Source organism: Geotrypetes seraphini, chromosome 16 (genome assembly GCF_902459505.1).
Source record: "Geotrypetes seraphini chromosome 16, aGeoSer1.1, whole genome shotgun sequence".
Lineage (NCBI taxonomy): Eukaryota > Metazoa > Chordata > Amphibia > Gymnophiona > Dermophiidae > Geotrypetes > Geotrypetes seraphini.
Genome location: NC_047099.1, coordinates 11,667,451 through 11,692,393, shown reverse-complemented (window position 1 = coordinate 11,692,393; position 24,943 = coordinate 11,667,451). Strand labels below are relative to the sequence as shown.

General features: G+C 40.8%; 2 protein-coding genes across 2 annotated transcripts; both read right to left on the bottom strand.

Moving 5' to 3' along the window:
• Positions 1-13,093: 13,093 nt before the first annotated feature.
• Positions 13,094-14,023, bottom strand: LOC117349599 (olfactory receptor 1038-like). Its single transcript, XM_033923189.1, has one exon. The coding sequence runs from the start codon at positions 14,021-14,023 to the stop codon at positions 13,094-13,096; it is 930 nt and encodes a 309-aa protein (XP_033779080.1).
• Positions 14,024-22,821: 8,798 nt separating this feature from the next.
• LOC117349598 (olfactory receptor 6F1-like) lies at positions 22,822-23,748 on the bottom strand. The gene has a single exon (XM_033923188.1). It carries the CDS (start codon positions 23,746-23,748, stop codon positions 22,822-22,824), a length of 927 nt encoding a protein of 308 aa, XP_033779079.1.
• Between the last annotated feature and the right edge of the window lie 1,195 nt (positions 23,749-24,943).

Here is a 24,943-nt window from a genome sequence, read left to right as displayed (position 1 = left end):
TAAAGATACTTTATAGTGGTGAATGAAATTGTTTTTTTACAGCTTTATAAAAAGTACAATATTTAATTTATAATGTGAAATATTTGACAAAATGAATACAATACAACTAACACAAAACTTGATTATAAACAACAATTTTAGTTTCACCTCCAGGAGCAAGAACATATAAATTGTTGGGTGAACCCACCCTTGAGCAAGCAACATAGAGTTGACCATGGGAAAAACAGGGGGATCTTAAATCCACTCCACAGTATGTAATAGTCTGTCCCTGTGATTTGTTGATTGTGATAGAGAATGCAAGTCTCACTGGAATTTGCAAGCTCTTAAACTGAAAAGGAAGATGTGTTGCAAGTTTCGTTCAAATCGGGCAAGCCGTTTTTGCGTTGGCAGCTTTTTACAATTTTTCCATTGACATGAATGGGTGAAATCAGATTTTCTGTTTGTAGCTCCGCCCACGTGTGCAGGTGGGCCGCGAGACCCCCCAGAACATATCATCCAAGGTAGTGAGGGATCTGCATACCAAATTTCGTTCAAATCGGTCAAGCCGTTTTTGCGTGATCGCGGCACATACACACATACACACACACATACATAACTCCTATTTTATATATATAGATAAGCACTTCAATTTCTCACCTATGTCAATCTGTATGACTTGATGGACTTCAGTGTGCTATTTTCAGGTTCTGAAAATACTTAGCCCCAATTCTTCATCAGTCCAACTTCTTGAATATATCTTTAAAACATTCATAAATAACGTAATATTTAAGCGCACTCATCTTAAATCGACGTTTCAAAACAGGAAACTCCCAACATGACATCATGTTTCACCAGAAGGCTGTTTCAAGGCTTGTTCCCTTCAAATACACACGGATCACCTTCTAAACAACTCTCTATGAAAAAGTTAAGGATAACAATGGAAGGGGTTGTTTTTTTAGTTATTGGACATTTCTTGAAATTAATGGGACTTTGTCAATCTGACATTGTAAGGAAGTCCACCTAAAAAAATCAGACCTGACTGATACAGCACGAAGCACGAGTCTATAAAAATTAGATGTCCTGTATAAAATCACGCTTAGCGCTGCCTAAGTGGGCTTAGGCGTCGCTAGGCATCCTAACTTTAAGGGCTCCTTTTACGAAGGTGCGCTGGTGGTTTTTTTGCACGCGCTAGCCGAAAATCTACCGCCTGCTAGTACTGGTCGCCATGCCTCACGAAGGACATGGCAGTACTTGAGGGAGTTCGGAGAAGAGCGACTAAACTGATCAAAGGTATAGAAAACTTTTCATACGCTGTCAGGTTGGAAATGCTGGGGCTATTCTCCCTGGAAAAGCGTAGACTTGGAGGAGACATGATAGAAACCTTCAAAATCCTGAAGGGCATAGAGAAGGTAGACAGGGACAGATTCTTCAGACTGTGGGGCACTCGGAGAAATTGAAAGGGAACAGGTTTAGAACAAACGCTAGGAAGTTCTTTTTTACCCAGAGGGTGGTGGACACATGGAAAGCGCTTCCGGAGGTTGTGATAGGCCAGAGTACGCTACAGGAGTTCAAGTAAGGTTTAGATAGGTTTCTAAAGGATAAGGGGATTGAGGGGTACAAATAGAAGTAGAGGTAGGTTATAGGAATAGTCAGGGATCACTTCACAGGTCATAGGCCTGATGGGCCGCCGCGGGAGCGGACCGCTGGGCGCGATGGACCTCTGGTCTGACCCAGTGGAGGCAACTTCTTATGTTCTTATGTTGGATATATCACTGAAAGAATTAGTTAGGCCAGCTACTCTGTTGTTACCTGATAAAAATTGGATATAAAAATTATTCTTCAAGAATAGACATAAGGAATTTCTGGGTCAAAAAATTCAAATGTTTCCAGATGTGACAAAAGAAACCCAGAGACGTAGAAAACAATTTCTGCTGGTAAAGCCAGGGATAACTGCAATGGGTGCAATTTTTCTTCTACGATGGCCATGTAAATATTTTGTAAAATATAAGTCTTATAATTATATATTCTTTGAACCCTCCCAGCTGTCAGGGTTTCTAACCATGAAACGTCTTGAGGGGGAAAATGTAACAACAACAACTTGAAACAAGAAAATGCTCCTGTAATCACTAACAGTTGACCGCTTATCTTCTAAATAGGATGTGTTATCTCTTTTCTTCATTGAATTTTCACTCATTAGAATCTTGGATTTCTTTAATATGGGACTTTAAATATCGATTAAGTTAATAGTTTTACTTTCTTTAATTTAATTTCTTTCGATGTGAAATGTATACCTTATTCATATCTGAACAAGAAGTGTATTTTCTCGTTAAAGTGTTAAAAAATAAATAAATAATAATATAAAAAATTAAAAAAGAGCGTCAAGACACCGATGTAGGTGTCTAACTTTATGCAACTATATATAACACTAGCCAACAACAACAAAATATTTTCTTGGGTTTTTGACCTGTTCCTGGGGTTATTTGTGCTGCTGATTCAGAAAATTGCACAAAGATATACATTTTAACGGGGTTTTCAACTTTGCCAACCCTGCTAAGCTAACTGCTTTTACCCCATTCCCTGGCAACACATTCCAGAGTTTAATTACATGTTGAGTGAAGAAATATTTTCTCTGATTTGTTTTAAATTTATTACTTAGCAGCTTCATTGCTTCTAACCACATTTCCAAAATATGTGTTTTAGGAGATCCAGAAGAATCAAAAACACCTTCCTTTCTACTTCCTTATCTCCAGAGTATATATAATAGGTGAAAATCCCAAGATCATTTCATCAACATTATCATTTCATTTAGAAACAAGACTTCTGCTGCCATCTTGCTCCGTTCAAATGAATCAGACAAAAAAAAAACCAAAACAAAAACAACCTATTTCGTGTTTCTACAAGGGAATTTTGCTGAGATAAGAGCATCTGCAGACTTTTAGCATTTTCGTATCTCGGTGATCTTGACAGGACATATGACCTTAAGGAAGACACAAAACAGAAAGGTATTTAGAAGCCTCTTACCTGGTTTAGTTTTATTTATATTTTTTGTTGTTGGTTGGTTGTTTTTGTGGCTGCTGATAATTAGGATCGCAACTGAAGCAGGAGGGTGGCGGTGAAGCTCTATGGAGGTGGGTATGCCGCTTCCTTCTCCAGCTCTTCCTTTGCCGAAAAGGGCGACCTCCCTCCCACTCCTCGCTTATCTACCCCTCCCCCCCTACCTTATAAGGCAACGGCTTTCAGCCGATTTGCCTTCGCTCCTCCCTATGGGGATCGGAGCTGATTCTATCTCGGTGATCTTGACAGGACATATGACCTTAAGGAAGACACAAAACAGAAAGGTATTTCACTAGAAAATAAAAATTAAAAAGGGAGGGTATGCTTTCTACTTTTATTTTAACACTTTTTTTTATTATTTTACAATCTACAAATTTGACCATGTGACTCCTTTGCTTTTGAGCCTTCATTGGCTCCCGGTTTATCTCAGGATTCAATTCAAATGTGCATACATCACTTTCATAATATTATATGGTATTTTTATTCCTCTTGTTCCTCTGTTATGGAACGTTTGCAGGTTTTCCTATTCAAACTCTCCTTCCCTTCTAGAAAAGGAATTAAAGGAGTCAAGAACTTTCTTTGGCTTTCAAATTTTCTCAATTACGGAATGAATTCCCTTCAATTTTCAGAAGCCCTAGTTCTCTCCAATTCTTTCGCAAATCTTTAAAAACCTTCTTATTTGCTAAACACTTTGAAAATTAACCCCCTTGAAATTCTTGTCGTTTCTGCTACACCACGAACTACGCGGCTAGAACTAACACCGGCTCAATGCTGGCATTAAGGTCTAGCGTGCATGGCAATTCGACGGGCGCTATTCCGCACTTTAATGCCCTAACGCAGCTTAGGGCTCCTTTTACAAAGCCGCGGTAGTGGCTTTAAGGCACGCGGCATTTAATCACGCGCTATCCCCCGCGCTAGCCCAAAAACTACTGCTTGCTTGCTTAGCGCGGCCGGCGGATTAGCACACGGTATTGCGCGCATTAAACCGCTACTGCACCTTTCGTAAAAGGAGCCCTAAGTTTTAGTTTAGTACAAATGCAAAAATTTAAAAGACAATGCTAGCAAACCAAATACATAGCAGTATAATAGTTATGAGAATAGGAACATAATCTTAAAAACAGAACGTTAAACCTGTGACTCCAAATAAATATTAATAATGGAGGTCTTTTACTAAGGAGCTAAATTTTAACATAGTAACATAGTAGATGACGGCAGATAAAGACCCAAATGGTCCATCCAGTCTGCCCAACCTGATTCAATTTAAATTTTTTAATTTTTTCTTCTTAGCTATTTCTGGGCAATTATATTCTGTGGATGCGTTAACATTTAGAGCGCGCTAAATTCGCTAGCACGCCTTAGTAAAAGACCCCCCCCCCAATGTTACATATCCATACAACAAACCCCAATTCCCTTTAAAGAAAAATTTGAATTCGGCATTCTCAACACGGCTCCCTCCCCTTTCCACCTCCGACCCGTTATCGATGACATCAATAAATGTTCATGGTCTGCAAATTTTTAAAAATAAGGCAGAGTAGGTTACATTGAACATGGAAGCCAATGGAAAGAGAAAAGAACCGAGCAAATATACGTGGCATGAGAATTATGAATCAGCATTTGGGCAGCTGAATTCCGAATTATTTGAAGTGCTTTGAACCTAGCTGAGGGCATATAATAATGCCTGAATCAAAAGCAGTGTATGAAGAATTGTTCTAAAATCCGATTGAAATAAGATCACTTTCAATCTCTAGCCCAGCTGCAATCTAAAATATGACATTGACATCACACTTTTAAGGGAATCAAATTTGGCTGTTGACCATGTGGATTTTAGGTTGAGCAGCTGTACGAGTATCATACTTACCTCTCTACTTCTGTATACATATAAACTAACAGGAACGCTTTCAAAACCCATTAAACCAGCTAATGCTTTTGTGAAATGTTGAGAACGGTGTCAAAGAGAACGCAGAGCTAGTATATAGGTCCTCATTTTCTCTGAGTAATCATGCACTTTAAATTTCTCTGGCACAGGTGTAGCAAGTTATCATTTTAACCGCTGGCAGTGTCCCTTATGGATTTGGCCTTGGGTGAGTTCAAGAAATTTTCACAAGGATCATCACGCTCACTAATTATAATTATTTACTGTTTCAGAAATTTAGGGCTAGTTTCTAATGGATCATGTCAGAAAAGCACCACAAATAGTAGATCCCTCTACTTTTTTTTTAGACAGATTTATAGGTAAAAACTGAACGATTCAGGTTCTCATTTACTCGTCTGAAAATAATGAAAGATTGATCGCTTTTCAGATAAACTTTTCAAGTGTTGAATGTTGAGATTCAGGAGAGATTCAGGGGTAAGTTGTCAAAAGCCATCCCCCCATCCAAAAGCCAATCAAAGAACTCTCTTCCTATGGCCCTCCCCCCCCCCCCCACCAACCTGTTCCCCAAAGAAAAAGAGTAACGAAAAAAAAAAGGGCAAAACATATTAGTGACCCAAATGTAATATATAGTTTATATTTAAATACTCTAACGTATCCAAAGCAATTCTTATCAATTATCTTTGAGCCTCAGTCCCACCACTCTACCGCCTCAAAATGCTTTCATTGCGGTGAGCTTTACGTGGTCATTTCCTCACTGGCTCATTTCTACTTAGTTTTTACTTTATTTTTTTCTTTTCTCCGTTAATTTAAAAGTGCTTTGTGCATTTTGCTGTTGCTACATGTTTCGCCTACTGCTGTTTCAAGGGTCCTCCCATAACCGCCCTCAGTGATCCACCTCTTCCAATTCTTTTGAGGCGGTAGAGTGGTGGGACTGAGGCTCAAAGGTAATTGATAAGAATTGCTTTGGATACTTAGAGTATTTAAATATAAATTATTAAATCGACTATATATTCTAAGTAGAGATTTACGATTTATTAATCATATTCTTTGGAGATACCAAATGTAATATATGGCAGCCATATCTTCTTCCACTTGGGTAAGGGCTACCTCTGTTATCATCATCTACATTTTTAACAGTATCCTAGCAGTTAGATCACTGGGATGGAGTGGCAACATAGCTTGATGGTTAGTGCCTTGGACTGTAATCCTGGGGAACTGGGTTCAATTCCCAATGGCATAACAACACTTAACCTTCCATTACTTTTGTTTTTGCCCTGTACCACGTAGGAGCTTTCACATCTGTTCAGCTTTCCACTGCTGATTCCAGTTGTTATCCATCAGGTTTTCTTGTATTGACACATTCTAGGACCCCTGAGGAAGGAGTGTTTCTTCGAAACACGGACCATGTTGGGTCAGGTCTTATCAGTCCTTTTGGATACAAACTGTTTTATGATTTTATTTTTATGATTGTTTATTAAAGACTTGGTGTCCTGTACACCATCACTGCAGTTTTTGTTTTTGATATAATATGTTCATACCAGTGGAATGCAGCTTTTTTTTTTTTGGAGGGGGGGGCAAGAACTCTACCCTTACATGCAACCATTTGGCAGTTCATAGACAACCCCGCGAAAGACAAAGGCGTGCGCCGACAACTGAGCGCAAGACGGAGGCGCGCACCAAAGAAAATTACAGTTTTTAGGGGCTCCGACGGGGGGTTTTGTTGGGGAGCCCCCCCCAGTTTACTTAATAGAGATCGCGCCGGCGTTGTGGGGGGTTTGGGGGGTTGTAACCCTCCACATTTTACTGTAAACTTAACTTTTTCCCTAAAAACAGGGAAAAAGTGAAGTTTTCAGTAAAATGTGGGGTTACAACCCCCCACACCCCCCACAACACCCCCACAACGCGGCACAATCTCTATTAAGTAAAGTGGGGGGGTTCCCCCCACACACTCCCGTCGGAGCTGTAAAAACTGTAATTTTCTGCGGTGCGCGCCTCCGCGCTGCGCTCAATTGTCTGCACGCCTTTGTCCCGGCACGCTTTTGACCTGACACCCCATTTGGCAGCTCCCATGTCCCCCTCCCAGCACTTTAGTTTTAAATTAGAGAATGACAAAGGGACAAAATTTTCCTCGTCCTCGCAGGAAATCATTTTCCCATCCCGGCGAGTTCTTTTCCTGGCCCTATTCCTGCAAGTTCCATCCTCATTTGCATAAGCACTTTAAAACCATAAGTGCTCGAGACTTGTGTGGTTAAAACATATAGAAACATAGAAACATAGAAGATGACGGCAGAAAAGGGCTACAGCCCATCAAGTCTGCCCACTTTGCTTACCCACCCCCTGTCTATGCCCTAATGACCCAATTTCCTTATCTTGACCCTCGTAGGGATCCCACATGGGTATCCCATTTATTCTTAAAGTCTGGCATGCTGTCTGCCTCGATCACCTGCACTGGAAGCTTGTTCCAATGATCAACCACTCTCTCTGTGAAGAAATACTTTCTGGTGTCGCCATGAAATTTTCCGCCCCTGAGTTTGAGCGGGTGCCCTCTTGTGGCCGAGGGTCCCTTGAGAAAGAAAATATCATCTTCCACTTCGACACGTCCCGTGAGGTACTTAAATGTTTCGATCATGTCTCCCCTTTCCCTACGTTCCTCAAGAGTGTAGAGCTGCAATTTGTTCAGTCTCTCTTCGTACGAGAGACCCTTGAGCCCCGAGATCATCCTGGTGGCCGTCCGTTGAACCGATTCAATTCTGCGCACATCTTTACTGTAATGTGGCCTCCAGAATTGCACACAGTACTCCAGATGAGGTCTCACCATGGCCCTGTACAACGGCATTATGACTTCAGGCTTTCGGCTGACGAAACTTCTATTGATACAACCCAATATCTGCCTTGCCTTAGATGAAGCCTTCTCCACTTGATTGGCAGTTTTCATGTCTGCACTGATGATTACTCCTAAATCTTGTTCTGCTGAAGTCCTAGTTAAAGTTTCTCCGTTCAAGAAGTACGTCCTGCATGGATTTCCGCTTCCGAGGTGCATGACCTTACATTTCTTAGCATTGAAGCCTAGCTGCCAGGTTGAGGACCAACTTTCCAATGTAAGCAGGTCCTGCGCCATATAATTCTGTAAACTGCATTCACTTACTATATTACATAGTTTGGCGTCATCGGCGAATAGTGTTATTTTACCTTGAAGCCCTTGAGTCAGATCCCCTATGAATATGTTGAAAAGGAGTGGACCCAGGACCGAGCCCTGCGGCACTCCACTGGTCACCTCCAATGTTTTAGAGAGGGTACCATTAACCACCACCCTCTGAAGTCTTCCACTCAGCCAATCATTGACCCATGCAGTTAGTGTCTCTCCTAACCCCAGAGCTTATAGGAATGGGGCAGGGACAGGGACAGGGGAATTGAGTTCCCATGGGGAATGGAGAAAAAATTGTCCCCAAATAATTCTCTATTTTAAATCTTCAGCAGCCATTGCACAGCGTCCACAAACAGACCTGTCCCCGGAAATAGAATAAAGGGTTCTGGGGCAGACCCGCTGTTTGATGCTGTGAGGTAGCTGCCAGAAGATTTAAAACAAAATGACGGGAGAAGGGTGGGCGGGAGGGCTAAAACAAGCAACTAAAAATTGGGGGGAGGGGGGATGTCATGGCCACTGTGGCCTCCCCTGTTCTGATTAGTAGTAGTAGTAGTAAGCCTGGTTCAAATCCTGGCTCCTTCTTAGATACAACCAAATTGTACACTTTCCAGAGGAAATAACTAGTGTACCTGAATATAACTCACCTTGAGGAAAGACTAAAACAGTTAGGGCTCTTCAGCTTGGAAAAGAGACAGCTGAGGGGAGATATGATTGAAGTCTACAAATGGAGTAGAACGGGTACAAGTGGATCGATTTTTCACTCTGCCAAAAATGACAAAGACTAGGGGACACTCGATGAAGTTACAGGAAAATACTTTTAAAACTAATAGGAGGAATTTTTTTTTTTTTTTTTTTTACTCAGAGAAATAGTTAAGCTCTGGAAACGTGTTGCCAGAGGATTTGGTAAGAGCGGATAGCATAGCTGGTTTTAAAGAAAGGTTTGGACAAGTTCCTGGAGGAAAAGTCCATAGTCTGTTATTGAGAAAGACATGGGGGAAGCCACTGCTTGCCCTGGATGGGTAGCATGGAGTGTTGCTGCTATTTGGGGTTCTGGAATCTTTCTACTCTTTGAGATTCTGCCTGGAATCTTGATATTCTTTGGGGTTCTAGAATCTTTTGTTACTCTTAGGTATTCTGGAATGTTGCTACTCCTTGGGTTTTGGCCAGGTACTACCTAGTGACCTGGATTGGCCACCATGAGAACGGGCTACTGGGCTTGATGGACCATTAGTCTGAGCCAGTAAGGCTATTCTTATGTTCTTACTGAAAAAGGTGTGAGCTACAGCCAAATAAAATATAAATTTCATCCCTTTTACCCTATTTTCTTGACCTATTCTTCAATGTGTGCTATTAATTTTAAATGTGTCGCAACTGACTTAACTCATCAAAAGTTGTGAATAGAGATATGTAAGCAGGAAATGTTTGTTCTATATTGTTTCTGGGTATGTTCATTCTTTTTCCTTATGGTTAAAGCTACAGCCACAGCCCCCTGAGGTTATGGGTTCAAACCCACGCTGCTCCTTGTGACCCTGGACAAGTGACTTAATCCCCCCATTGCCCCAGGTAGATTGTGAGCCCGCCGGGACAGAGAGGGAAAACTGCTTGAGTACCTGAATAAATGCATGTAAAACCGTTCTGAGCTCCCCTGGGAGAACGGTAGGTGTCGAAGTCGGTCCTCGAGGGCCGCAATCCAGTCGGGTTTTCAGAATTTCCCCAATGAATCTGCGTTGAAAGCAGTGCATGCACATAGATCTCATGCAGATTCATTGGGGAAATCCTGAAAACCCGACTGGATTGTGGCCCTCGAGGATCGACTTTGACAAATGAATAAAATAAATAAAATAAAATTATGGGAGAAATGTTTTAAGACACGTGTTCTTTTGAAAGGCCATCCTCTTTCTGAAGAATGGGTTATTATTGTCAGGTTCTTTTTTAATGTTGCGTTGCTTGTTTGTTTTTTTATACCAGATCTAATTAGAAACTTTCCTAAATTTTCTTGACCTTTTTTTGGTTTTCTATTGAAACTGTAGCTCCTTTCTGGAATTGCAGTGTGCTTCCCGTATTGAAATTGTACACCACTGGGATGGTTTGCTCTTAGTGGTGGTATATCAAAGGTGAACTTGAACTTAACAAGAACATACTGGGACCGATCGAAGGTCCATCAAGCCCAGTATTCTGATTTCAACAGTGGCAAACCCAGGTCTCAAGAATCCACCAATATCCCAAGTAGTACAACAGATTTAATGTTGCATATCCTAGGAATAAGCAGTGGATCTCAATAATGGCCTATGGACTTCTCTTTTAGGAAATTAGTCAAACCTTTTTTAAACCCTGCTAAGCTAACTGGTTTCACCACAATCTCCAGCAATGAATTTCAGAGTTTAATTGCATGTTGTGTGAAGAAATATTAAATCTACTACTTAGTAGTTTTATCACATGCCCACCTAGTCCTAGTATTTTTGGGAAGATTGAACAAACAATTCACATCTACCCTTTCCACTCCATTCAGTATTTTATAGATCTCTCTCATATCGCCCTTGAGCCATCTCTTCTCCAAACTGAAGATCCCTAGCCATTTTAGCCTTTCCTCATAGGGAACTTGTCCCATCCCTTTTATCATTTTGTCACCCTTCTGTGTATCTTTTCTAATTCCGCTATTTCTTTTTTGAGATATGGTGATCAGAATTGCACACAGTATTCGAGGTGCGAGAACATTTTTAATAACATTTTCATCTTCGTTTTCCATGGTTAGCAACTGTACAGAAACCAGCTAACTTTTGGCCATTTAATAATAATCATAATAATAACTTTACTTTTCTATACCGCCATAGTCAGACGACTTCTCGGCGGTTCACATCAAAAGAAGGCTGGACATTCAGCGAATTACAAATGCATGAGGGGGAATGTTACAGAAGAAAAGGGTAGTAAGGAGAGGAAAAGTAAGAGGGGTTGTAAGGGGAGGGAAGTGAGAGGGGTTGCCTGAGATATTGCTTCGGGTTTATAGGGGGAAAAGCGTGGTGAGCGAAGGTCGGATTGTTTAGGTGATGAATTTGAGGGTGGAGTTGGCACTTAAGCAGTTAAATTGGACCGCATAATTAGCAGTTCTATCTTTAACCAGTTTAGCATATGAAGTTAAGAGCTGAATATGGCACTTAACTGCATAAGCTTTAGTGGCCAACATATAACTGGCTAAAACACAGACTGCTACTGGCTACCATCTGCCTTGTGTTTTTCTACTTGTTTTCATATGACAAAAAGACATGAAATGACAGAGGATATGTTGTTGAGTTTCACTATATCTTTCAAAATGAATGCACATGTGTCAAAAGAATAGGCTTATACTTGGAACCAGATTTCAGATTTATTTTCTTTCCAGTAGGACCCTTCTCAAGAGATAATGGAAAGTAAAATGTCTTACCTAAGGTCAAACGCAATTGCAGTCGGAGAAGGAGTGGAATCTATCATCCTCGATCCTACCAAGAGTGTGAACTCTTCCCCCCATGCAATCCGCTAAGAAGATCGACTGTCGGCTCCGGGCGGCTTTCCCGCAGAGGAGAGAATCCTGCATTCACCGTGGGCCTCATCTGGGGCAGCCTCCTTGGAGCGGCTGGGACACGGGCAGTGTGTCTGGGAGGGAATGCATGGATGGGAGAACATCGCAGGGGAGGAGACATAGGCATCCTGGGACTGTCTGCCAAGTCTCTTCCCTGAAGAAGCCCTTTCTGGAAACGTCAATCGCTCCTCCTAAACTTACTTGCTCCACTTCATCACTGACGCTGAAACCGTGGATTGAAGACAAAGTTTTATTTTATTTTTCTTTCCAGCTTATGATTTATCTTTAATCTTATCTATTGTTTTGCCTTTTGTCTTTGTTTTGTTTTATTTCTATCATTTAAATTTCTCCAGAATTTTTTATTTTATTTTTATTTTTCCTCTAACTCTACTTTTCACTTCTCTATTACCCTCCAGGTACTTTAGTTAGATTGTGAGCCTTCGGGACAGTAAGGGAATTTTTCAAGTACCTTTCTTATTTCTAATCTTAATGTATATTTTCTGTAAACCGCTTAGAACCTAACGGATGTAGCGGTATATAAGAAATAAATTACATTACATTGTTTCTCACTAACCACTAGATCTCCTTCTGTCAGCAATCATTTTCAAATCAATGAATCCCAATAAAATACAAAGGTGGCATTTATAATATTGCGGCAGCGTCTTGCAACTTAACGGCTCATTCGGTACAAGACAGGCGATAAAAAAAGCAAGCAACAGATAAGAAGCTCAGCTGTTAAAAAGTTATTTTGAGCTGATGATTGCTATAAGTTACAAGTTACCGGTTCGGGACTTTATGACTTACTGAGGCTACCAAAAAGATAAGTTTATTCAAACAGAAGGATAACACAATCTAGCAAAATAATAAAAAAAAGATAAAAAGCTATTAAATGAATAGATGAATAATAATAAGAAAGGATAGGTGGGTAGGGGGGTTTTGCCTATGATCTGATTGAGAGCTGTTTTGCCCTTAAGAACATAACTATCGCTCTCTTTTACAAAGGTGTGCTAAGCTTTTTAGCGCATGCTATACACGTGCAAAACGCTAACGTGTGCATGTTATCCTATGGACGCGTTAGTGGTTAGCACACGCGTTGATTTAGAGGGCCTATATGTTACTATATCAACACAGATTGATTGTGATAATATTATAAAAATTAGGAGTAGACATCTCAGTAGGGCACAATTCCACGGTGGGTTTTTTTTCTAGTTTATAGTAACGTTGGACCACGTGGTCAGACAATTACGTAGATTTATTATTTCTAATATTGTAACAAGGTTTTGGCAATTAACTGAGGCACGGTTTGCATGCGTTTTATGGTTAAATAGTTACCCAGCAGATGCCTCTCTAAGAAATAACTATATTCGGCATAATAACCAACAACCTTTTTTTTTTTTTGTAACATTCCACGAACTGTCAGAAAATTATACATTTCAGACATATCATATGATCACATTATTTAGCAGGCAACAAAGAGAAACGTAGACTATCAACTGATCTTGCTAAGCGTTTTCTTTATAGCTTCAATCACATCTTTATTTCTTAAACTATATATCAAAGGGTTTAAAAGAGGAGTTAAAACTGAGTAGAATAAAGACACTATTTTATCAGTGTCAAATGCGTAGGTGGCAGCCGGTCTCAGATACATAAAAATAACCGTTCCGTAGAAGATCAGAACTACAGTGAGGTGGGAGGCACAGGTGAAAAAAGCCTTCTGTCGTCCTGTGGTGGATGGGATCCTGAGGATAGTCAGGATTATGTAGCTGTAGGACACTATATTTAAAATGAGGGACGTCAATACCAAAGACCACGAAAGGCTGAAGAAAGCAGCTTCGCTGGCCTTCGTATCCGAACAGGACAGTTTCAGAAGCGGCAAGAAATCACAGAAGAAATGGTTGATGGCGTTCAATCTGCAGAACGATAACTGGGTTATCGGGATGGTGAGCGTCCCGCTAGTCAGGAAACCGCTCGCCCAGGATCCTATTACCAACAGCTTACAAAGTCTACTGCTCATGATGGTGCTGTACCGCAAGGGGTAGCATATAGCGATATAGCGATCGTACGCCATGGACACCAGGAAAAAAAGCTCGGCTGGACCAAAGATGAAAAAGCAAAAGAGTTGCAGAATACACTGTCTGTAGGGAATTATGTTCTTCTCTATTAGGAAGCCAGACAGCATTTTCGGGACGGTGGTTGTGATGTAACAGATTTCCAAGAGAGCAAAGTTGCTCAGAAAGAAATACATGGGACTGTGAAGTTTTGAGTCAACCCTTACGATCATTATGATGATACAATTGGTTGCTAAGGTCAAGATGTAGATAGCCAGAAGAACAACGAAACATAGCATCTGGATCTCCGGTGAGCTGGGGAACCCAAGGAGAATGAATTCGGTTACAGAGGTTTGATTGCCAGCTTTCATTGTCTTCAGTGTGAATAATCTATAGAGCAACATAGGGAAATGAAGAAAGTATTACATGTCAATATAATGTAGTAGAGAAAACCATAATTAATTATACTACCAATCCAAGCAAAAATTAAAATAGCCGGCTATATAGGTTAGGTTAATATCTCTGATGCAGCTCTCCTTCTTTTAGAAGAAATAAGGGGATTTACTTTAATAATATTCTTTGAAACATCGTTAAAAATGTGGGCTGTAGACGTTCTAAACTTCCAAAATGGCTGGCTGTTGCAGAGGTCATCTGATCCAAATGACATGCCTGTATTTTAGCGTTGCATTGACTCTGATCTAAATGACTAGCCTGTATTTTGGCACTCATTACTACTTCCTGGGAAACCTCATGGCTGAAATATTGTGTGTTGGCTTGGCTGCATACGTCAGGGCTCAAGGAGCATACCAGCTTTCGCTCCTTGGCATATCGTCTTTATGAACTTCTAACATAAGATCCTATTTTCTGACTGGAATTTACTTTATTTCATTTTTATTTATTGTTTTCTCAGATACTTTAGCTAGATTGTGAGCCTTCGGGACAGCTAGGGAAATCCAAAGTATCATTTTTATTTATTTTAATATATCTTTAATCTATCTTCATTGTAAACCGCTTTGAACCTCACGGTATAGCGGTATATAAGAAATAAAATAAAAATTATCAAGAGGAGGTGTTTTTTTCATTGAAACGAAAAGTGTCAAAAGTGTGGAATAACTTGTAAGTTTCATGGCTCCACGTCATTCTCTTCTTGTTATATTGGGATTATTACTGGAGACTAATTAGCTCCCTCTTTTTTAGTTCAAACACTTTATTGAAGTTTTGAATAATAGTACAATACATCAAACAAATGCAAACATCATGAAAGAAATAGTGTACAGTATGATATAGGTGGTCTGGAGTACATGGGTACATGCATGTTACAATTAAGTTTCAAGTTTATTTTGTATTTGATAAAATCGCTTTTTTCAAAGATTACAAAGCGATGAACAATAAATATTTTTTAAAAGAGGGAGACATACAGTATAGGGATAGACTAACGTACGTTTCATAGGGAAATCGGGGAAGAACTACAATTTGAAATAGGAAAGAGAACAAATAAGAATAAAACAATAGGAGTTACGTTATATTAGATCCACTACTTGCTTACTTCAAACGGGAATAGTAACTCAGTTTAAAAGGCTAATTAATTAAAAGCGTCTCTATACAAGAAATTTTTTAGTTTTGATTTAAATTTTTCGAGGTTCTTTTCTTATCTTACCTGAGCTGGTAGTAGGTTCCACGTTTGTGGGGGGGGGGGGAGGGGAGCAGTGACAGAGAAGAGTGTGAACATTGAATATGTAAAAAAGTCACAATACAAACATACGATGTATGCGCTTGATTGGTCAAAGCCTGTAAACCACAGAATAGCATCAAATGCGGAATAACGGGTACATATTATGAGGCAAATAACCCATATATCAAGTATCAAATAACATATATCAAATAAAACTGGGCATCTAGAATAACCATTCAAATAGTGGTGATTAGGCAGCATGTGAGGTCAATAAGAAATAAAGGGACGCCAGTTCTTATTGTATTGATATATACAGTCGGCACGTTCTGCAATAAGATTAACCCCTTCATAAGATTAACCCCTTCGAGAACAAGATGGCAGCAGCGTGAGGGCAGCTAGAGCCGGAGCTCTGTCTTACCTTCTGCTTTGAAAGTTTTCCAATGCGTGATTCAAATCATGCCTCATACGAAATGCAAGGGGGGGAAACGCTCCACACCCGGACAAGCGCTGATGGACCGGTTTCTGACGAGCTCGCCGGTCATTGTAGGAGGGGGAGATTTGCCCACTGTTGCACCGCTGGAAGGAGCCACCGGAGCCTTGGGCTTTATTATCCCCCCCCCCCCAACAGCTCGATCACGCGAAATCCAGCGCAGGACAGCGTACAACGTGAGAGTGCCGAGAGCTCGATGAGCACGATGTCCTCACACGGAGGGGGTCAACACGCTGACCGGGATGCTGAGTTAACATCTCCGGGAGGAACCGTGCAATCCGATTCCTCAGCGGCGGTATTAGGGAACATATTGAAGACTCTCCAGAGACTCGAAGCTGCAACCACGAAACCAGCAGAAGCTATTTCTAAAATAGTGAGTAAGCTACCACTTTCGTCCGAAATCTCCAAACAGATACAAACAAGAAATTTGAAAAAGTAGATAAAGACATTTCATCGTTACAGGCAGTATCAGCTGCTATGGTTAAGGATAGAACTTTTCTTCAACGCATAATTGAACAATTAGAGAATTTCAACAAAAGACTGAATTTGCGTATATTGAATTTTCCTAAATTAAGTTTGGTTACACCTATTGATGCCTTTAAAAGAGATTTAGGGTTCCTTTTACTAAGCTGCGATAGCTGTTTTAGCGTGCATGTAGCACGGGCTGAATTGCCCGGTGCTCTAGACCAGTGTTTTTCAACCTTTTTATACCTATGGACCGGCAGAAATAAAATAATTATTCTGTAGACCGACATCGGTTCTCAAAATTGACATAATTCAATCACTAAATTCAAAAATAAAATTATTCCCCTCTACCTTTGTTGTCTCCCTCCCTCCATGCTATGCCTTACCTTCTGGCCTGCTCCCGCCTGGCCATTTTATGCCGCCCCGGTATTATCTTCAGGCCGGCTCCCTCTTCCTCACTGATGCAGTGCACAAAGCTCCTTGCGCGTCCCGTGCCTCATCTGGAAGCCTACCCTCTGATGTTGCAATGTCAGAGAGAAGGCTTCTGGTTCAGGCGCAGGACGTGCGTAGGAGCCACTGCCCACGGCTTTGTGCACTGAATCAGTTAGGAAGAGGGAGCTGGCTCAAAGATAACGCCGCATCGATCGCACCATGGACCGGCGGTTGAAGAACACTGTTTTGGGCCTGATTCATGTGCTGGCCCTGTGGACCGGCAGGAAATTTCTGTGGACCGGCACTGGTCCACGGATCGGTGGTTGAAGAACACTGCTCTAGACCATAACGCCAGCATTGAGCTGGTGTTAGTTCTAGCCGTGTAGCGTGCACTAAAATTCTGCGTGCACTAAAAACGCTATCGCAGCTTAGTAAAAGGAGCCCTTCATGGAGACTTAAAAAAATTTCTACGGAATCAATACCACCGATTAACAAAATATATTACTTGCCGAAAAAAATCAGACAATCCCTCTTCTAGAGAAATCGACTTTAAAAATTTAAGCGGAATACTTGAAACATCTCAGGAAGAAATTCAATATCGAGTCATTTTGCTTGTCTCATTTGTGTTTGAGCAGGACTTAAATATGATAATGAAAACTTTCTTTCGTTTCTCCCAGAGTTTATTTTGGGGAGAAAAGATATGGATTTTCCCCGATGTCCACTCAAGAGAGGAGAAAATTATTCTTGACTATGAGGGAGGAAACAATTAAAATAGGGCTCCTTTTACGAAGGTGCGCAAGCGTTTTTGTCACACGCACCGGATTAGCGCATGCTAGCTGACAATCTACCGCCTGCTCAAAAGGAGGCGGTAGCGGCAAGCGCACATAGCAATTTAGCACGTTAAGGCCCTAGCGCACCTTGTTAAAAAAGCCCTTAGTTACCCTTGTAGATGCTTGGTTAAATATGATAGAACTAAATATATCATAGTAACATAGTAGATGACGGCAGATAAAGACCCGAATGGTCCATCCAGTCTGCCCAACCTGATTCAATTTATCTATTTTTGTGCCAGAGCAACTTCGTAGTTTTCTGGATGAAAATAAGTTAACTCATATATAAGGGTTAGGAATTCGAACCGGATAAAATCACATTAAGCCATTTTCTTTGGTAAAATAATAAGTATTGTTGGAGATCTCCTTATCTCTTATGTTCTTATTCCACAGGGCAGTATAGTGGTCTAAGAACGAGTCTAGAAAATAAATAATAATAATAAAAAGATTAACCCCTTCTTTTACAAAACCCATAGAACTTAGGGGCGGGTAGAGCTCCGACACTCATAGAATTCCTCTGAGCATTGGAGCTGTTACTGCCATGGCCAGCGCTAAAACCGTGCTACAGTTTTGTACAAGGGGGATAAACTGAGGCATTAAGAAGAGATTGGACTATAATCAAGTTTCAAATTTTATTAAAATTTCATATACTGCCAAATCAGAATACAAGGCGGTTTACAAAGATAAAATAGGGAAACGTAAACTGATACATAATCAAAAGGATGAAAGACGAGTAATAATAGACAATAGTAAATCATAAACAGAACTGAAATGGTAGGAATAGGGCAGAGCTACAACATTTAAAGAGAAAGGAAGGAGCAGGGGAGGACGAAGGGGAGGGAAAACCAAACAACTGATGATAATGCAAGATTCAAATGCATCTAAAAACGTCCTTAAAAGGCATCTTTGAACAAAAATGATTTTAAGTTAGTCTTGAAGGAGTTTAGAGATGTATCCTCTCTTAGGGAAGAATGAAATATTGAAAGATTTAAGAGTAAGTTAAAAGGCTTTCTTTTTAAAGAGGCTTTTGACTGCTAGACACCGCAAATTAGGACCGCTCACGTTAGTTTAGAGCACAGGTGTCAAAGTCGGTCCTCGAGGGCCAGAATCCAGTCGGGTTTTCAGGATTTCCCCAATGAATCTGCATGAGATCTATTTGCATGCACTGCTTTCAATGCATATTCATTGGGGAAATCCAGAAAACCCGACTGGATTCCGGCCCTCGAGGAGGGACTTTGACACCCCTGGTTTAGAGACTCCTGATCTCTCTCAACCCTGCTGAAGACTTCTGATTTCTTTCAAACCCTTCCTTAATTGTCTCATTTTTTTTTTCAATTATTGTATTTCTATCCCTTCCTTCCTTATTGGTTTTATTTATTTATTTATTTTATAAAAATTTATATACCGTTTAAACCTAAACGGTTTACTATCGTTACATACATAATTCAATAAAACAATTAAAATCGAACATTAACATATAATCGTCAGAAAATCACATGAAGTGCCCATCAAAAGAACAACCGCAAAGATCAGTTCCTAGAAAAATGCTTTAACAAATAACTGCGTTTTTAATAGTTTTCTGAAATTACCCTTGTCATAACTTTTTCAAAACTGACCGACAAGTGAATTCCACAATTTGACCCCCGCACAGCAAAAGGCCATTTTACTGGTCTCAGCATATTTTAAATTAACATTTGTTTTTAATAACGCTGAGTTCTCGGAACGCAGAGACCTAGATGGTAAATAAATTGACATATTACTTTTTTAAACAATTCAGGTATGGTTCTATACAAGAATTGATGGCAAATCATCATTGCTTTATATTGAGATCTAAAAACACCAGGCAGTGCAATTGTTCTGTCTGTTTTTGGAATATGAATTTTGTTCCCCTGTAAGTGTTTTTTATAAATTGTTTTAAAATTGTGCATCGCCTTGAATGTATGATTAGACAATAAATCTAGTTTTAAATAAACTCGGTTAGGTGCAAAGTTCCAAAGAGTAGGGGCTGTTAACTGAAAAAAATACTAGATCGCAATGTAACATAGTAACATAGTAGATGACGGCAGATAAAGACCCGAATGGTCCATCCAGTCTGCCCAACCTGATTCAATTTTAATTTTTTTTTTTTTTTTTCTTCTTAGCTATTTCTAGGCAAAAATCCAAAGCTTGGGTTCCAACTGCCGAAATCTCTGTTAAGACTTACTCCAGTCCATCTACACCCTCCCAGCCATATTTCATTGTGGGAACTGAGAGCAAGTTTTGGGTAACGGAACAAAGGGAGCATTGAGGAGAGTAAGGAATTAAAAAAAAAAATAAAATAAAAATGTACCGTCCAGAAATGGGTGAATGCAAAAACTTCATCATTACCATATTTTTACAACTAAACCAGAGAGCGCTAGCAATCAGTGATGTACATAGAAACTGCAGTTTTGGGGTAGACAGATATGTGATAGTTACCTCTCCTGTCCTTCATCCTCTTTGATGTATTCCTCAGGTCCCGAAAGCCGTAAAAATAGAATGACTGTAGTTGAAGATACTGTACTGGAAGGAACTGTGTGGAATCCAGTACTGAAGAGAACAAGAAGTCATATACAGTCTCCAGTTTCCCTAATGACAATCTGAAGATTTAATTTAATACCTTGCATTGTGTGCAAAATGAGCATTTCAATTATTTTTTTTATTTGCATTAGTCGTATTCATTATCAGTTTCTTTTATGAGATAGATTTTAAGTCGCAGGGCTAATGAGCATTTCAACTCCTGAAATGTCCTTTGTGGATTTTAGTCTTTGATGAGGTTACTCGAGTGACCGCTTACAGGTCAATTATAATTTTATTTTTCTGTTTGGTTTCAGAAGTGAGGGCCAGTCTATGACATCATATCAGAAAAGCACAGTAAACAAAAGTATTTGTACTTATTCTGATGATTGTGGTAAATGACCAAATTATATTTTATCATAATTGTTCCAATTTTCATATTAAAAGGACAATAGTTCAATGAATACCAGTAATTCCAGATTTTCAATCTTATTAGAGAATCAACTGTATTAGAACATTTTCTTAGGTTTATAGGTTTATATCTGGTGATCCATCTCATTAAATATTGATGTTTGTATGTAGTATAATAAATTGAATTGATATAATAAAATATTTATTAAATATTTATTTATTCATTTATTTTTATTTCGCCCGTCCTCCCAAAGGAGCCCAGAATGGGTAACAGGAGTACATTCATAGTATGGGTAGGACAAATGTTCACAGCATTTACAGGCTTTAAAGTATGTACAGTATAGACATAACATGCAAACTTATAAATACAGACTTAGTGGACATCAGGTGGTTTAAATTGCAGCATTTTATATATGTAAGTACGGTATTCTGTTAGCTACGGTATTCTGTTAGCTCTGCCTATGGTCCCATTCTCCTCCAGCTATCAGCACCCCCAAGAATTTACATACCAAGGCATATCATAGCTGATTATACAACTAGTAGTCACATGCATAAATGCTAGAATTCATCAAGATGCACTAATAAATTTAGCACACACTAATGATTACCACATGCAAAATGTTCAGATGCCCATAGAAATATAGGGTCGGTGCCCTAGTCGGTGGCTGCCTTAAAAGTAGCCGCTAATCATCTGTCAATCATTTTAGGGCGCCGGTTACAGAATCGCAGCTGCCGCTGAGCTGATGGAGGAGGGCGGAATTCTCCTGCCATGATCAGATGAGTGGCCACAGCAGGGAACCCCCAAACCCCACCACACTGTCCGTAGCAGGAAGGATGCCCACTCCCTCCTGCCAACACCCTCACACTCCCCCCCCCCCGACCTGGCATGAGGGATGCTTATTACCTCCTGCCACCAACCCTGCAACACACCTGGTAGGAGGGATGCCCAATCCCTTCTGCTGGCCTTCCCTGCCCCCTCCCCCTGAAACCCTCCCTGTATCTTTTTCTCGAAGGATGGCTCACTCCCTCTGGCTGGAACCCCTCAGTTAACATCCCTGGCAGGAGGGATGCCTAATGGGAGGGGTCTGAGGCGCCTGGTCTAATCAGGGCCTTAGGTTCCTCCCCGGTGCATCCTGGGATGCACCTGAAAGGAGAAGGACCATCATTGGGAAGAGGCGGGCCTGCCAGCCAGAGGGACTGGGCATCCCTCTTGTCAGCCTTCAAGAAAAAGGTATGGGGGTGGATTTCTGGGGGTGGGGTGTTTGGGTGGATGTTGGCAGGAGGGACTGGATATCCCTCCTGCCATGGACAGTGTGGGAGGTTCAGGGATTCCCTGCCATGGCCACTTAGCCAATCGCAGCAGGGAAATTTCCCCTCCATCATCTGGTGAGCAGCAGGGACTCACCAAAGACATGATTCTGTAATTGGCACCCTAGAATGATTGACAGGCAATCCAACTTTGGCACCAGTTACAGAATTGTGGCTTTGGGGAGTCTCTGCCACTCAGCTGATGAGGGAGGGGGATTCTCCTGCCGCGATCAGCTGCTGCAGGCTAGCAGCAAAGATAAGCAGCTGAAATGTAGGCTAGTGTTTTCTGGGCATATATTTCAGCCGCCTATCTTGGTATGATTGATGGCTGGGTAGCAGCTTTAGCCCACCTAACACCACTTCCGACATTGGCCACACCTACTTTGGCATTCCACAGCCTAAAGGGGCTACCTAGCCGCAATTCCAGCAGCCATTTCACCCGCCTTTTATTTAGGCGTTGATAGGCACTTCGACCCTGCCATTTCTGACTCCATTTTTCAATGACTTAGGCATCGGCAGGGCGCCTACCAACACCTAAATGTAGGCACTGGTTAAAGAATGTCCCCCACAATGAGTATCTTAGCATTTAGTGTGCACTAATCGTTAATACGCACTAAATCGGTTAGTGTCCATTGATGAATCCCACCCTTAGTCTGTATTTGGAGACCTGTTATAGAATGAGGGTGGGAAAATAAGAAGCATCCACATTAGACGTTTCCAGTTATTTCCAAGATGCTTTATTGAAAATCAATCTGTTTTACTTTACAAGTATTTTCTGTTTGACTTCACTGTTTTTTCTATCATTTTTACCCTTGAGGAACTTGTTCTCCTATCTCTTTGATTACTCTTAATTAGCATGCGTCACATGGGTAAATAATCTTGCTCTGTCTGTTCCAAAGCCAACTTACAATATTAGACAATGTTCTCTCAGTAACATTCAAGGAAGCAGCAAAAAAAAATGTTATCTTTCATAGTAGTAATAGGATCACATTATTTAGCAGGTAGCAGAAAAACACAAGCATATCATTAGCTGATCTTGCTCCAGGCTTTATTTAGTGCTCTGATCACGTCTCTGTTCCTTAGACTATAGATCAAAGGGTTTAATATTGGAGTTAGAATGGAGTAGAATAGAGACACTACTTTGTCTGCATCAAAGGAATATTTTGCAGGTCTCAAATACATAAAAAATGTTGTTCCATAGAAGATCAGAACTACAGTGAGATGGGAGGCACAGGTGGAGAAAGCCTTCCTACGTCCTGTGGTAGATGGGATCCTGAGGATGGTCAGAATTATATTAAAATAGGACACTGCATTAAGGAAAAGCGAGGCAACCATCACAATCCATGCAAGGGAGAAGAAAGTAGCTTCACTGGCCATTGTATCTGAACAGGACAGTTTCAGAATTGGCAAGAAATCACAAAAGAAATGGTTGATTGTATTTAACCTACAAAACGATAACTGAGTTATCGGGACAGTGAGTGTCCAACCTGACAGAAAACCACTTGCCCACGATCCTAGGGCTAACTGTTTACAAAGTTTGCTGTTCATGATAGTGGTATATCTTAGTGGGTAGCATATAGCCACATACCGATCATACGCCATTACAGCTAGCATGAAAAATTCAGTAGGTCCAAATGTAAAGAAGAAACTCAGTTGTACAAGACAGCTTCTGTAAGAAATTGTACTTTTCTCTTTCAGGAAGCCAGATAGCATTCTCGGGACAGTGGTTGTGGAGTAACAGATTTCCAGGAAAGCAAAATTACTGAGAAAGAAGTACATGGGATTGTGAAGCTTTGGGTCAACCACTACAATAATCATTATGAGGCTGTTTATAAAAATGGTCATGATGTAAATAACTAGAAACACCGTAAAATATATTATTTGTATCTCCCGTGAGCTGGGAAATCCAAGGAGAATGAATTCAGTCACAGATGTGTTTCTGCCAGCTTTCATGTCTTCCCCATAAATGATCTGTAGAAATAAAGAGGAACCAGATAGAGAATGACACAGGGAAAAAAAAATTATCACCATTCCCGCCCCATCCCCGCGAGCTCAGTCCCCGCCCCTGCCCTGTCCCCGCGAGCTCAGTCCCTGTCCCCACCCTGCAAACTGTCAGATCCCCAGTTATGTCTAATACCAGCTCTAGCAGGATACATATTTCAAATCTGAAATATTCTAGTCACAAAATATAAAATAAATTTATTTTTTTCTACCTTTTGTTGTCTGGTAATTTTATTCTTCAAATCACATTGGTCTCAGGCTTTGGTTTTGGGTTCCTTCTGTCTTCATCGTGGCATAGCTGGCTCCCGAAGGTAAAATAGACACAAGAGGAGCTGGGGAGGAGATGCCAAGTCTGACAAGGGCACGATTTTTTTTACCACAGGAGCAAGACTTTTCACCGCTCCCATGGGGCGGTGAAAGGTCTTGTCCCCACTCCTGCGGTAAACCCGTTGGAAATGTCTCCATTCCTGCGGATTTACTGCGGTGACCACGGTATACCGCGGTAAACGGTCCCCTTGTCATTCTCTAGAACCAGAGTAAGCTGGTGGAAGATAACATTAGCTGAGCCTAGTCATTTGCCAGGAGCAATTAAAGTTTAAAGGAAGGGTGTAAGAAAAAGGTTAGTTTCGGTGCTGATGGTCAGGGGATTAGAATGCGAGTTATTTGGAAGGATAAAGGGTTAAAGGTAGATGTAAACAAACATATGATTGGTTGAGGTAAATGGGGAAATTGGGGGAGGAGTGGTTTGGTGGTTGGTCAGGCATTTTGGCAGGTTGGAGTATTAGTGTGAGAAAAACAGGGAAGGACAGGGTGGGGCTAGAAAAAATTTAGCCCACCCACCCTCCCATTAGGTTTCCAGGTTAAGGGGAAGGTAGGATGCGTTCCCTGTTTGGGTGAGAGTGGGAGATCATAAAAGTGACAGGGGGAGTGGAAAAATGTAGCATTGGACACCGCTGCAAGGCGCTACCTTGGGTCATGTTTGAATGAGGTTACTCAATTTAAGAATGTAAGGGGAGCTAGAACATCATATTCCCTTGTAATCTGATTCTACATTGAGTAAACCTTAGAGCTGAATTGCAAACTGATTCTAGTACATGTTGGTCAGCTCTGTGCTGTGTTGTGTTATGTTATGTTATGTTATGCTATG

Coding starts and splice junctions, on each gene's coding strand:
- LOC117349599 (XM_033923189.1), bottom strand. CDS start 14,023: ATGAAAGCTGGCAATCAAACCTCTGTAACCGAATTCATTCTCCTTGGG.
- LOC117349598 (XM_033923188.1), bottom strand. CDS start 23,748: ATGAAAGCTGGCAGAAACACATCTGTGACTGAATTCATTCTCCTTGGA.